Consider the following 15,018-nt stretch of genomic DNA (forward strand, 5'->3'; position numbering starts at 1 on the left):
ATCGTCTATAATTCAGTGTCTAATATTTTAAACAACAAAGCAGCACACGAAACTTTACACAAACAAACAAGACTATTTTGGGTGAATGTGGAGCAGGTAGGGGGGGTCGAGTGACCTCAGAATGACCAATAAATATTATTTTAATATTTAAGAAACCGAAGCAGCACAAAATAAACGTTTATCGGCGCAAATTAGCACAAACATATGAGACTATTTTGGGGGAATATGGAGCAGGTTGGGGCTGGTGACGTCATTGTCTATAATTCGAAGCAGCACAAACAAAACCGGCACAAACCGAACGAGACTATTTTATTTGGAGCATGTGGCGGGCTGGCTAACATCAGAATGACCTATAAATATTATTTTAATATCTAAAAAACGAAGCAGCACAAACGAAGTAAAAACTATTGAGCCTATTTTGCCGACGTTTTGCATAGGGTTGGGGGCGGGGCCAACTTCACGCAGTGATTGACAGGGCGGGGCAGGAACGTGATCGGCTCAGAATGCATTTTCAAATTGCACTTTGAATTTTGCTACAATCATTGCGGGACACTTAATGGAAATGCAATCGCAAGTGTCTTAACTGTGAGTGTAAATGCAATTAAGAAAAAAAATAACATTTAAATTACAACTTTGCTACAGTTTTTGCTTGAACATGTTAAACATATCTAATAATTTCTGTAATACATTTTAATTTAAATTTTGCAACTTATAAAGCATTAAAATATGTATTCAATTTACATATTAAAACTAGTGTATGAAATGGCAAATATAAATTATAAAATTGAATATTCATTTTCATTTTGCGTTGCACGTGTACGCAGACTGGTGCATAGATATATACACTAGATGTCGCCTTGTCTACGGCAGTTCATTGGAACGAATGTCTTTAAGGCGACATCTAGTGTATATACTGTATCTATGCACCAGTCTGCGTACATGTCACACACCAGGATGCGCGTGCGCCCTCAGATCACTTGAACGTGGCTGTGTATAAGAGGTAAAAACGATATAAATACTGTTCGTTTTCTCACACAAACCGCTCGTTTCGTGTCTTAGGCCATCAATGTGTACTTACGATGGGGAATTGTTTAATTTGGACTTCTCTGTGCATACTCTTTGAGGTGGTGACCATAGACCTGCATTATATGACTGACAGACAAGAACGGTTTGACTTAAAAATATCAAAATTGAAACTACTGCGGAAAAAAAGACACCTACATCTTGGATGCCCTTGAGGTAAGCTAAAACATACCAAAATTTAATTTCAAAGTGAACTATCCCTTTAAGCCTTGAATCTGAGAATTTGAGAAGAATCTGAGATTTGAGATGCATTGTTGTGCAGTGTTTTTCGAAGATAACAAGCTCAATATAATATAACAAATAATATATATATATACATACAGGGTTGGGGAGTAACGGAATACATGTAACGGCGTTATGTAATCAGGATACAAAAATCCAGTAACTGTAATCCGTTACAGTTACGTCAAAAAACGTAGTAATCAGATTATAGTTACATTTTGAAAAAAGGGGGAATACTTTCAGGATTACAATGGTTTCATTTAAAACGAAATAAATAAGTATTTTGGCATAATAACACTATATTAAGCGCTGCTTGATTATACAGTAGTTCCTGGTTCTGTTGCCAGTAATGATTCACGTGTGACACGCGCTGGTGCGTGTGCAAATAACAGCTTTCTACAATCTCCTCAGACGCTGAATGAATCACTGCTGCTAGTAGAAACGATGCTGCCTGCAGGTAAAATCACTTTTAATTAATGGAAATTCCGCTGCTATTTTGTAGAAATTAGGAGAGTAGCTTTTTTAGTACCCAAAATGTCCTTTCTTAATCTTTTCTCGCGTAACGGGATGTTCGCTGTCTAGGTAACGTAGGGGAACTCCCACTGCCAACGCCCCAAGTTCAGTCAGGCAAATTAAGAAAGATCACGGCTTTAGTCAACATGTAGGCCTATTTTAAAATAAACTAATATGTAGATAGTGTAAAAATTGTAAATGTTGTGTTTTTATTTTTGTAGTAAAAAATTTGTACAAAAAATAAAACAAAATAATCTGTAATACTATACATTAGCCACTAGATGTCTGTATAGCCCTTTACATAAATATATATTCAGGCATGTGTGTATATTTTGCAAATATTGTACACTGGACCAAATTTTTTATAAATAATTTTTTTTTTTTTTATAATATTTCTTCTTGCTTGACTTTATTTATATATGTGACCTTGAAGTAATCCAAAAGTAATCATCATTACATTACTTTCATATTATAGTACTTGGATTATGTTACTGAATACTTTTTTTATGAAGTAATTTGTAACTGTAACGGAATACATTTTTAAAGTAACCCTCCCAAGCCTGTATATATATATATATATATATATATATATATATATATATATATATATATATATATATATATATACACACACGTATATATAGCCTATATGCTTCTTAATAAATTAGAATGTCGTGGAAAAGATACTTTTTTTCAGGAATTCAACTTAAAAGGTGAATCTAATATATTATATAGACTCATTACATGCAAAGTGAGATATTTCAAGCCTTTATTTGTTATAATTTTGATGATTATGGCTTACAGCTTATGAAACCCACAAAATCTAAATCTCAGAAAATTAGAATATTACATGAAATCAATCAAAAAAAAGGATTTTAAATACAGAAATTTTGGCCCTCTGAAAAGTATAATCATCAGTGTCCAGGGGCCTCATGTACAAAGACTTGCGTTGAATTCATACTAAAACATTGCGTACGGACAAAGCTGTAAATGTGCGTACGCACCAAAAAAATCAGATGTATGAATCTCTGCGTACGCAGCATTCCACACACATTCTCTTTGTACATCCCAATTAACGCGAAATTGAGCGCACATGCACGAGCACAACACCACACCCTGTCTCCTCCCTCAATTAAATTAATTTAAATATGGTAATTAGTCCAATTTGGCTAAAGAAACCTGCAAGAACATGGCTAAAGCAAGCAAGAAACGAAATTTCACTGAAAATGAATTAGAGGTGCTACTATCAGAGGTAGAAACAAGAAAAAATATTTTATTTGGAACTTTGTCCTCTGGAATTAATAACAAAAGAAAGAAAAAAGAGTGGGAGAGTTTGTCTGATGCCGTCAACGCGGTGGGATCTGAGAGTCGCACCGTAAATGAACTGAAGAAGAAATGGTCTGACATAAAGGTTGAAGTTAAGCGGAGAACTGCTGCGCACCGACAAAGTGTGGCCAGAACAGGCGGTGGTACAGGGGCCGATGAACTCGCACCCTTTGATCAGAGAGTTGCCTCTATTGTAGGAGACACGTTAATCTCTGGAATCGTATCCGTTGATGTGGGAGACTCGGATATACTACAGGACTGCCAGCAAGGTGACTAATTTAAAATGTATTTCCTTAACTTTGATACATATAGCCTACCAGCCACCATTTAATTTTAAAATGCATGCAATTTAGCAAAAAGTACACCAGAGATTTTACGTATCCACTGCTTTTATTGCAAATGCCTGTACCCATTAATAAGGAACATACTCAAATTACTGTTAACATGTGCCTGTGTTTATCTGGACTTAGGAACCACAGGAACAACAGCAGGAACGTCCACTGGCACGCACTCAGAGTCCGCACCACCCGAGCAGCCAGAGCCCATTCAGTCCAGTGTCTCCGGTGTCTCTAATGCTCCCCCCAGTGCTGAAGCCCGTCCATCTGGCCGCGTCCTGACGCATGCTGTTCTGGAGTCACAACAGCAAATTGTTAGAGCCATTGGAGAAATTAACAGTCACCTGAAAAATGTCACTGACGCACTCACAGAAATAAGCCATTCATTAAAGGAATTGGTCAAAAAATGAACTTTGTGTCTGAGTACCATTTATATTGTCGCAATTACACGTTGACGGGCCTGAATGGCTTGTTGATTGTGCTGCACATATACTGGTCCTGGGTCAGGGTCATCTGGCGGTGCCCCCACCTCACAAAGGGGTATGCCATGCCTGTGCGCGACATTGTGCAGCACTCCACAGGCCAGTATGATGCGGCAAACCTTGTCAGGGCGGTATAAAAGCATCCCCCCGGTCCTGTCAAGGCAGCGCCACCGACATTTCAGCTGCCCAATCGCCCGCTCCACAACTGACCGAGTGCGAGAATGGGCATCATTGTATCTCCGCTCTCGGTCAGTTTGTGGGTTGGTGAGGGGGGTTAACAGCCACGTCTTTAGTGGATAACCACTGTCTCCTGATGGGCAGTTGAATAATTACACACACAAAAATGTAACTTTTAGATAGAACCATACATTTAAATGCATAACTTACCAAGTAGCCACCCATCGCGCACCCTGCCAGCTTGGAGTCTCATCCCAACCATGCTGTTTGTAAGTATATATGAATCATGGGTTGACCCAGGCCACCTTGCCACAATATTTGTTAGGCGCATTTGTGCATCACATATAATCTGCACATTTATTGAATGAAAATGTTTCCGATTCACATATGCAAATTCTTCTTCAGATGGCGCCTTTATAGCAATATGTGTGCAGTCGATCGCTCCGATTACATTAGGAAAACCGGCTATCGCTGCAAATTGCGCTTTAATGTTTGGCTGGTCACCTGCATCGTATGGGAACGTTATATACCTGGTAGACAAGCGGATGATCCCGTCCCATACAGCTGGCATTGCACGGCTCAAACACGACTGGCTTATTCCTGAGCGGTCTGCCAGTTCTCTTTGGAAAGAACCAGTTGCCAGGAAACCAATTGTAGTAAGCACCTGTAAAGGAACGGGTAATGCGTGGCTCCTCAATGTCTCTCTTTCCAAATTCGGACCCAACTCAGCGCAGAGCTCCAAGAGTATAGCCCTTGGAAATCTGAAACGGCTGATAAGCCAGTCATCATCGTGGGCCAGAAAATCATTGTGGTCCCTAAAAACTCGTTCTCTCCGGATTCGTCCATTGAAAATGTCCTCTAATAAAGCCAACACTGCCATTGCTAGACGGGTTGTATCAATTTGCACATGCTTTATATTATGTTCTTACTTAATTGCATAATTAATAGAATATTTTAATAATACTCGTGTTACAATAATATGTCAAATAATTTATCAATTACAAATTATAAGCAATATCTGACAGCTGGTGGTGCGATAGAACAATTCGTAATGTTTGCCACTTCACTTTATTGCCTCTATGAGTCGCCAACGGACAAAAATCACGACAAATGTACGTACGCCAGGCATGAAGTTTACGTGGAGGAACGCACATTCTTACGTTAATTTCACTGTTAGTACATCTGACCGTGAACGTGAAAGCTGGCGTACGCCGTGTTTTTGTGCGTACGCAGTGTTGATACATGAGGCCCCAGATCAGCAACATTCACCATGGATTTACTGTAGTAACACTAACTGTCTGGAACCATGGAAGTTTGGCAGGAATAGTAGGCTATAATGCCTTCAAGTAACATTACGTCGGTTTTATTTTGACATTATGAATACAATTGCTGCCCTCAAATGTTAATCTGAACTAAACTAAACCTTTGTTTATAACAATATTACATTTCATTTTTTCCAAGGAGCTGTTTTGTTTTATATGCTCCTAAGAAGAGTCAATTATAGCTCTAGAATTGCTCAAAGTAAAAAAATATCATACTTTATGATGTTAGTTTTAATATAAAAAAGAATAAAAAAAAATAAATCGAGGAAATTTCTCTGGCATTTATTTATTTTTGTTGTATCAAAAACGTACCGAACCGAAACGTGACACAAGTGTATCGTATTGAACCGAACCGTGAATTTTGTGAACCGTTACACCCCTAATATATATATATATATATATATATATATATATATATATATATATATATATAATATATATATATATATATATATATATATATATATATATATATATATGAAGAGTTCAGATGCAAAAGCCTCTAAATGCCATGTGAAATTTTCGTATAGAATGATCATTTTTATCAAGCTCGTATACTTAAAATCAATAATTTCACTTAAATGGCAATGAAGATTATCTATTAATTATCATTTAAGTGAAATTACTGAACTTAAATATACAAGCTTGATAAAAATGATCATTCTATAAGAAAATTTCAAATGGCATTTAGAGGCTTTTGCATCTGAACTCTTCATATATATACAGTGGTTAAATTGGGCCGGGGCTCAGCCCCGGCACATAAGCCTGCTCGTTTGTGTCCTGATGTGCCCGTTTGCAGTCAGTTGACTACTGGAAATTATGTCACATAAAATTTGATGAAAGTGATGCTTTTGAAAACATATTTCTGACAATAAATGAAAGATTTTTGAAATGGCATGTCTATTTTGTCTCGGCAGAGCTGAGATGAGAACAATCGGAACACGGCCGTATTCTTGTTCAGCTGCTTAATCTCGTTGTCAGTCGACCATGATCGCGCACCACTCGCGCATGCCATGCGCATCTAGGTAGGTTACTACTCAGAACTCCGACACGGATAAATGTACGCAGCAATATATAATGAATGTTCCTGGGAGATCCGTAGTTGCGCGGAATAAAAAAATAAAAAAAAATAATAAAAAATAAAAGCTGCTGGCCGCCGCTGCAGCAGATGATACATTTAGTCAAGTTCAGCACAACGTTGGTCACATATCATGTAAGACTCAATTTCTCAATTTCTTTGCACAAAACTCTCCAGAAAGTGCCATTTAATGGTTTATTTTTCAAAAAAAATTCCGGGGGGGGGCATACCCCCGGAACCCCCTATGGAGAGCACCCCCACATAATAAATACCAATCAGAAGGGGCTCTCTCAACAAATAATTGTGGTAAATTATAAAAAGATGCTTTAGAAATATGCAGTAGGAGTACATGAAAATACTATTTGAAGGAAATGTGTAATTATCCTTACACAACTTCTATTGTGACTGTGAAAATGGTCATGACTTTCAGGGCTTGAACTGTCTTACTGTCTAAATAGGCCCATTTAAAATGCTGTAATTATTATATGTAGGCCTAGTTGTAGCCTATTTTCTGAAAAGTACATTGTTCAACATGTATTTCCACATTAAAAACTGGTATTTACAAGCTTAATCTAGTTAGGTTCTCTGTGTTTGAACGCGTTAACGCGTAAATGACGTGTTAACACGTAAATTGCGTGTTAACACGTAAATACGTGTTAACATGCCAGTTTCACACGTTTTGGCACTTTTGGCCTTCCATACTTCTTCAGCGCGACTATGGAAGGCCAAAAGGGCCAAAACGTGTGAAACTGTCGCGTTAACGCGTATTTACGTGTTAACACGCAATTTACGCGTTAACACGTCATTACGCGTTAACGCGTATTTACGTGTTAACGCGTAAATGACGTGTTAACGAGTACCTAAATTTGGGACATTAGCACCACCTACTGGTTTGGTGCTGCTCTTGCTCAAACACAGAGAACCTAAATTAAGCTTGTAAATAGCAGTTTTTAAGGTGAAAATACATGTTCAACAATGACTTTTCAGAATAATTACAGCATATTTTAAATGGGCATATTTAGACAGTTAACTATAACTGTTCAAGCCCTAAAAGTCATGACCATTTTCACAATCACAATAGAAATTGTGTAATATATTTACACATTTCTCCAAACAGTATTTACATGTACACTTATACTGTAGCATATTTCTAAAGTATCTTTTTATAATTGAACCACTATGCATTATTTGTTAGAGAACCCCTTCTGTTAACACCATTAAGCCTTGAATCTGAGAATTTAGAAGAATCTGAGATTTGAGATGCATTGTTTTGCAGTATTTTTCGAAGATAACAAGCTCAATAAAATATAACAAATAATATATATATATATATATATATATATATATATATATATATAGGCTATAAATTAGAATGTCTTGGAAAAGTTAATTTTTTCAGGAATTCAACTTAACAGGTGAAACTGTCCATAAGCAAAAGTGGCCCAAACCAAGTATTGAGTACATATGCATTATACTTTTCAGAGAACCAACATTTCTGTATTTAAAATCCTTTTTTTGTTGATTTCATGTAATATAAAAATTTTCTGAGATTTTGAATTTGGGGGTTTCAAAAGCTGTAAGCCATAATCATCAAAATTATAACAAATAAAGGCTTGAAATATCTCACTTTGCATGTAAAAAGTGTATATTAGTTTCACCTGTAAAGTTGAATTCCTGAAATAAATGAACTTTTCCACGACATTCTAATTTATTGAGAAGCACCTGTATGTAGGCTATATGTGTATATATATATATATATATATATATATATATATATGCTATATTACAAAGTTATATTACAACACACACTACACACAAACACAAACACACACACACATGCGTAATAATAATAATCAAAAAATGATTGGCTTGAATTTTTAATAAATGAAATGAAACAGAACTTCTGCTTTTCTTTTTTTACAATGGATATTACATTGTGAAATCATGAATATAGGACCAAAAGTAATAATATATATTTTATTAATACTACACAGAACAAGAGATTAATCTATATTCTCGCCAAAATGTTGGATAGATTTGGAGTGCTAATACACTCGTGATCTATCTATTCAGTTTCCTGGAAGTTACCCTTCCATCAGTGTCGTTGCTCATGATGGCTCATGAGGTATGTTCAGCGTACGTAGTGCTTGAGTCACTCTATCATGAATAATTCAAATAAAATAAAGGTGTTGTGTCACGGTGACACCGCCTGTCGTTACTGTTTGTAATCATTCTCATGACTATTAATTTGGTGACGCACACCTTCGTTTTATTGTATTTATTCATGAGATTGCGAAAAAGCGCTTACCTCATGGATACGATGAGCCTACGTCACCTGGCATCTTCCGTTCGGTGCGCGCCCGTGATGAGAATCGTATAGAGAGACGGGAATCCATACATCGTTTTTCCAAATTATATATTACACTTCTTTACAGGTAACTGTGAACAAACTAGCTTTCGGTTATAATAAACACTGTTAAACATATTACGGTGGGTTGAAAATAGTTTTTTTTTTAAACTTTATTTAAGTTTGTCATGAGATTGTTGCTTCGCAATTAGCGCGACAGCCTGCCATTATATGCAATACATCAAAAATACCGTTGCATGGAATCCATAAGAGTTGATGTTTCAGAGTTATGCATTTTCTTCGACTCACATATTTGGTCATTTAACCCCCTGTGATATGTCTATTAACAGCGAGTTATAGTACTAGAATAGGCTGGCCTATGTCTTAACCTTAATCATTTTTTCCCCCAGAGTTTCCCCACATTTGTATGGTATTTACAAGATAATTAAATAATCGATATCAATTATATATAAAAAAATAAATACTTTAAGGCTTTTACTTTTATGGCACAACTAATCAAATAAAATGATGACACAATTACAAAAAATCTAGAAATTGGATGCAGTTATTATAAACTTTATTATAAACTGAATAACACAACAAATAAGTAAAGATAGATAGATAGATAGATAGATAGATAGATAGATAGATAGATAGATAGATAGATAGATAGATAGATACATGGTTTTACTACAGTTCTATTGTATCAATACAGTAAAACCATAGTAACCATCACTGTACAGTAGTAACCATGATCTGTTATAAACACGAAGATTGACATTTCGTTAATAAAATAAATAATAACACAATGTTGTAAAAAAATAAACAACTCTAAGTTCTGGCTATTGTCACAACGCGCTGAGTGGAAGACAGACTAGAACAGGATGATGAAGAAAGTTTCTTTAATACTCAAAATAATTTCCAGAACAGAGAGATACTCATACACATGTAGCCAGGGCCGTTTCTAGGCATAGGCAAACTAGGCAGTTGCTTAGGGCGCAAACAGCCGGGGGGCGCCAGTAAGAGCCCTAGGCACACCAAGAGATTTTTTTCTCGCCCAAGCAAGTGGAAGAATTTTTTTTTTACATTTCCAATAACAGACAGTATATTTGCACAAAATTCCTGTGTTTATGACAAAAGGACACCTGCCACTAAATATCTACAGTGGGTAGGTCGTTGGGCGCGAGGTGATTGAAAGTAGCTTTTTTTTACACATTATAATGTATAATGTGCAAAGTGTGTGTTGATATATATACGATATATATCAGTCAGATTCACAAGGCTTAATGTGTTATCAGAAGGGGCTCTCTAACAAATAATGCATAGTAGTTAAATTATAAAAAGATGCTTTAGAAATATGCTACAGTAGGAGTGTAGGCTACATGAAAATACTATTTGAAGGAAATGTGTAATATTATCCTAACACAACTTCTATTGTGATTGTGAAAATGGTCATGACTTTCAGAGGCCAATTTAAAATATGCTGTAATTATATGTAGGCCTAGTTGTAACCTATATTCTGAAAAGTCATTGTTGAACATGTATTTTCACCTTAAAAACTGCTATTTACAAGCTTAATTTAGGTTCTCTGTGTTTGAGCAAGAGCAGCACCAAACCAGTAGGTGGTGCTAATGTCCCAAATTTAGGTACGCGTTAACACGTCATTTACGCGTTAACACGCAATTTACGCGTTAACACGTAAATACGCGTTAACGCGTAATGACGTGTTAACGCGTAAATTGCGTGTTAACACGTAAATACGCGTTAACGCGACAGTTTCACACGTTTTGGCCCTTTTGGCCTTCCATACGCGACTTCCTACTGATAAAATTCGCGTCTCTTGTTGACGCCACAGTTTCCCATTGAACGCAATGGAGTTCCTAATTCGTCATATAGTGACGTACAGGGGCACCTTTGGCGTCTTTATTGTGACGCCGGGAGCGCTTGACCATGCTTCAGTTTTTGACGCCTTTGGAGTGAGACTGGTTTGACTTTGACAAAGCAGTGTTTAATTATTAAAAAAATACTGTGTTTTTGGAGATATGAGGTTTATACCCAACAGCGACTATATATATATATATATATATATGTGTGTGTGTGTGTGTTTGTTAGGTAATGCATCAATAAGATTAATAAGATTACTTTTTGAAGCAACTAGTGAATAAATGCATTACTTTCAAATTTACAGCAAAATATTTAGTTTTTCAATTAGAAGTAACCAATTTTTTTTTTTTTTTTTTTTTTTTTTTTTTATTTATTTATTTATGGATTGAAAGACATACATAATCCAAAGGATAACATGTAAAAGTGTAAACACTTATTTCCAACATGGTCCTTGGTGGTAAAACAATTCACACAAACAAAGACCTATTATAAGTCAAAGACAAAAACATTTACACAAATCATCCGGATTTCAACAACATCCTAAAAACAGGCAATCATAAATCACTCAGTGCTAGTTAAAAAGATCAGCTACTCTATTCCATAAAAGGGCCTTAACCTGGTATCTAAAAGTCCCTCTGGTATTTACCATTTTGAGGGAAATTGGCAAATTATTCCACAACATGATACCTGTATAAAAAAAAGAACTTCCAGCTGCATTGTTGACTCTGGGCACTTTACAAGAACGGATACTAGCCCTAGTATTATGGTAATGCTGTGTATGAACCATTTTTATATTGGACAGTAAATATTTGGGAGCAGAACCATTTATAACATTATACATATGATTCAGCTTTAACTGCTCCACTCTAACCTGTACTGGCAACAGACCTACTCTTTTAAAAGCATCTCTGCCAATATGAGTCCTAGGGGGTGCATTTAACAGGTAGCGGATAACATTATTTTGCATCACTTGCAGTCTGTTTTTAAGTTTAACTGATAATCCACAGTACCAAGCTGAGCATGCATAATCGAAATGACATTGAATCAACGATACAACCAGTAATTTCTTGATAGAAAAATCTAAAAGCCTTGTTCTGCGATACAAAAATTTCAATTTACCTGCACACTTGGATAGTATTTTGTCAGCAATAGATGAACAGGTTAATGACTGGTCTAATGTTAACCCCAAGTATGTAACACTTTTCTGAGACACTATTTCAGTGCCATTACATTTGATCTTAAACAATTTTATTTTAGACAACTTTTTTTTTGTTCCAAATAAAATGGACTCAGTTTTTCCCAGATGTATTGAAAGCCTGTTGTCTATAAGCCACTTTCTGACACTATTTAATTCGTTACCCAGAGTCTTCTCAATCTCGCTGATGTCATCCCCAGAGACCAACAATGCAGAATCATCAGCATATAAAAGCAGCTTACATTTCACAGCAGCTGGCATATCATTAATATAAACTAAAAATAAAAGGGGGCCAAGGATTGAACCTTGAGGCACCCCACAAGTAATATCTCGAGAATCTGATATGGCCCCCGCAACATCACAAAATTGAGTTCTTCCAGTGAGGTACGAGGTGAACCATTTCACCGCAGAATTTCTGAAGCCTATACTTTGCAGCTTTGATAATAAAATTGCATGATTTACAGTATCAAAGGCTTTTTGTAAATCAAGAAGAATCATACCCACATACTTTCCTTCATCAAAGTTTTGTCGAATATAATCACATAAATGAATAAGACAGGTTTCAGTCGAATATGCTGCTCTAAATCCAGACTGCAGTTCATATAGCAGATTATGTTTAACAAGGTACTCTTCCACCTGCTCATACACAAGACGCTCAAACACCTTTGAGCGTTATTCAAAGTTATAAATTAGAAGAAACTGAGAAAAAGCATAAGTAACAAAATGCATTACTTACAATAAAAAGTAACTAACACAATTAGTTACTTTTTAAGGAAGTAACGCACTATTGTAATGCATTACTCTTAAAAGTAACTTTGATTACTTTCTCCCATCACCTCACATTCACGTACTTAAATGGCTATTTGCTATATATCATAGGGTTATATCATATATATCATTCTATACATATAATAGGGTTGCTGTGATGCTGGTATGGCACATCAAAGCCAATATATTTTGTGTGTATACTGTACATAATTCTTTCAGATCAACTTTGTGGGACACAGTGAGTGTGGAGGACCGCAAGCGCTGTGAAAAACTTGACAATGGAGAGTTCTGGTTAGCATTGATCTGAAACCTTAATTTACAAATGTGTGATTCACATATTGGGTATTATTTACTCAGGATCATTGTTTTACAGGATGCCAGTGAAAGATTTCACCAAAAACTATGAAAGCCTGGATATCTGCTGTTTCTGTCCTGATTTTCTGGATAGATCTCCTGGATATCACTGGACATCACAACGCAGTTTTGGCAAATGGATTGCTGGGACTACAGCTGGTGGTTCCATGGACAATATAGGTATGTATAAAATAAATGATCTATGATATACTGTACTTTATGCTATTAACAAAACATTATGTGCAAATGCTGTTTTCAGTAATGACTCTTTTCTCACACACTTTATGGACTTGTGTAAACAGTTGTTTTCACCTTCACCTTCACATTCTGAATTTGATTTATAAAAAGTCCTGTGTACAAGCTTAACTATTTTGTTGTGTTGTAGAGACTTTTGGGAAAAACCCTCAGTTTCGTGTGAGGATTGAAGAGCTTAGTGAGAACTTTACACATGAGAAGGGAGCTGAAAACATACTGGTGTCTCTCATGCAGAACCACGAGACGAGACTCAGAAGTAGCCAAAACAACTACATGATTGGTTTCTACGTTTTTAAGGTTAGTATTGACATATGTAGGGACACTTTTTTTAACATTGTAACTTTTTTTTGTTTTACATTAGGCTACAATTCCCTACAAATGTTTTTAAACCCTTTATTTTCATTTCATCTTCTGTAACCTCGGGAGAATGACGGTCATGATCATGATTTTACTCCAGTAGCTATTTATATTTATAGAAACTGAGGGTACGTTTACACGACAATGATGTACTAAAAATGGAAACGTTTTTACTTGGCTTTTTTAGCATACATAAGACAACGTTGCCAAACCGATCCCCGTTCACAAAGATCCGCAAAAACGGCTAAAAATGCTGCATTATGGATGCCAGGCCTGTAGTTGGTGATGTCATTTTATAAAGAAATACTATGCGCCTATAGACCTTATGTAGCCCCGCCCCTTTTGAGCGCTGCGCTCAGTCTTTTGACACCCGGTCTGTATTTTCACAGTGATCTTGCGTATGTATGAATGAACGGCTCGTTTTAAAATCTTCCCGGTCTACTGACATTTGTTAAGAGATCTGCTTGAAACATTACAATCCTCATGATTACTTTTGTTAACTTTAAATTATGTTATTCCACTTAAAAAGCCAATTACCTCTGGACAGTAATGCCATAGAAATAAACAGAGCGACCGCAAAACAGAAGTTCAAAGACAATATTCCAAAGATGGCAGCGCATAATTTGTTTCTCTGCTGCATAAGGTCTATAGACTGAACACGTAATACGTATACGCATGACGTCAACTTTTTCACAAATTCACATTTTTGTTGTTTGAATATAGACGATAAATGTAACGTTTTCATAAACTTGCACTTCGAAACACTATTTTAAAAGCTTGCATTTTCAGGCCGCCAATACGCTGTTGACGTGTAAATGTAAGGCCAAAAGCCAATTAAAAACAAATCGTTTTTTTGGTTGAAAACAGTGTCGTGTATTATACAGCCCCTAAATAAAACAAATATAGATTATGTGATTAGATGCTTCTTTATTCTTTTTATTTCACTGTTTTATCAAACTTTTTTGTACTTTTGCAGATACACATACTCACAAAAATATATAACCAAATACAGTATTGATTCATTCTTCTTTAGATGAAACGTAAGAGTGGGAAGTTCTCAGCTGTGTTCTTCAAAGACAAAACACCTGTGGCAAAAAAGTCTTTCGATAGTTTGAGAGAGGTGATGGGGTTTTTCTGGCTGGAGCCTGGAGAGTACCTGATTGTGCCATGCACCAAGAATCCTGATGAATCGGCCTCCTTCATCCTTTCTATATTTTCAAAGCATGAGACAAACTTTGAGTAAGTTGTGGTGCAGTCAAAAGTTTGTTAATTTTGAAAGTGACAAAAGCAAAGACAACCCAGGGCCACAAACACATACAC

General features: G+C 36.1%; 2 protein-coding genes across 2 annotated transcripts in view; both read left to right on the forward strand.

Moving 5' to 3' along the window:
- LOC309479261 (calpain-1 catalytic subunit-like) overlaps positions 1-15,018 on the forward strand; it is a 98,713-nt gene that overhangs the window by 53,652 nt on the left and 30,043 nt on the right. The window lies entirely within an intron of this gene.
- LOC309479259 (calpain-1 catalytic subunit-like) overlaps positions 1-15,018 on the forward strand; it is a 29,595-nt gene that overhangs the window by 13,216 nt on the left and 1,361 nt on the right. The window contains exons 9-12 of the mRNA XM_082143281.1: positions 12,952-13,023; positions 13,106-13,266; positions 13,472-13,638; positions 14,732-14,937. Of these exons, the coding sequence (XP_081999407.1) occupies positions 12,952-13,023; positions 13,106-13,266; positions 13,472-13,638; positions 14,732-14,937 (606 nt within the window). The remainder of the gene's footprint in view (positions 1-12,951; positions 13,024-13,105; positions 13,267-13,471; positions 13,639-14,731; positions 14,938-15,018) is intronic.

This window comes from Leuciscus leuciscus (genome assembly GCF_965113295.1).
Source record: "Leuciscus leuciscus genome assembly, chromosome: 17".
Taxonomy (NCBI): domain Eukaryota; kingdom Metazoa; phylum Chordata; class Actinopteri; order Cypriniformes; family Leuciscidae; genus Leuciscus; species Leuciscus leuciscus.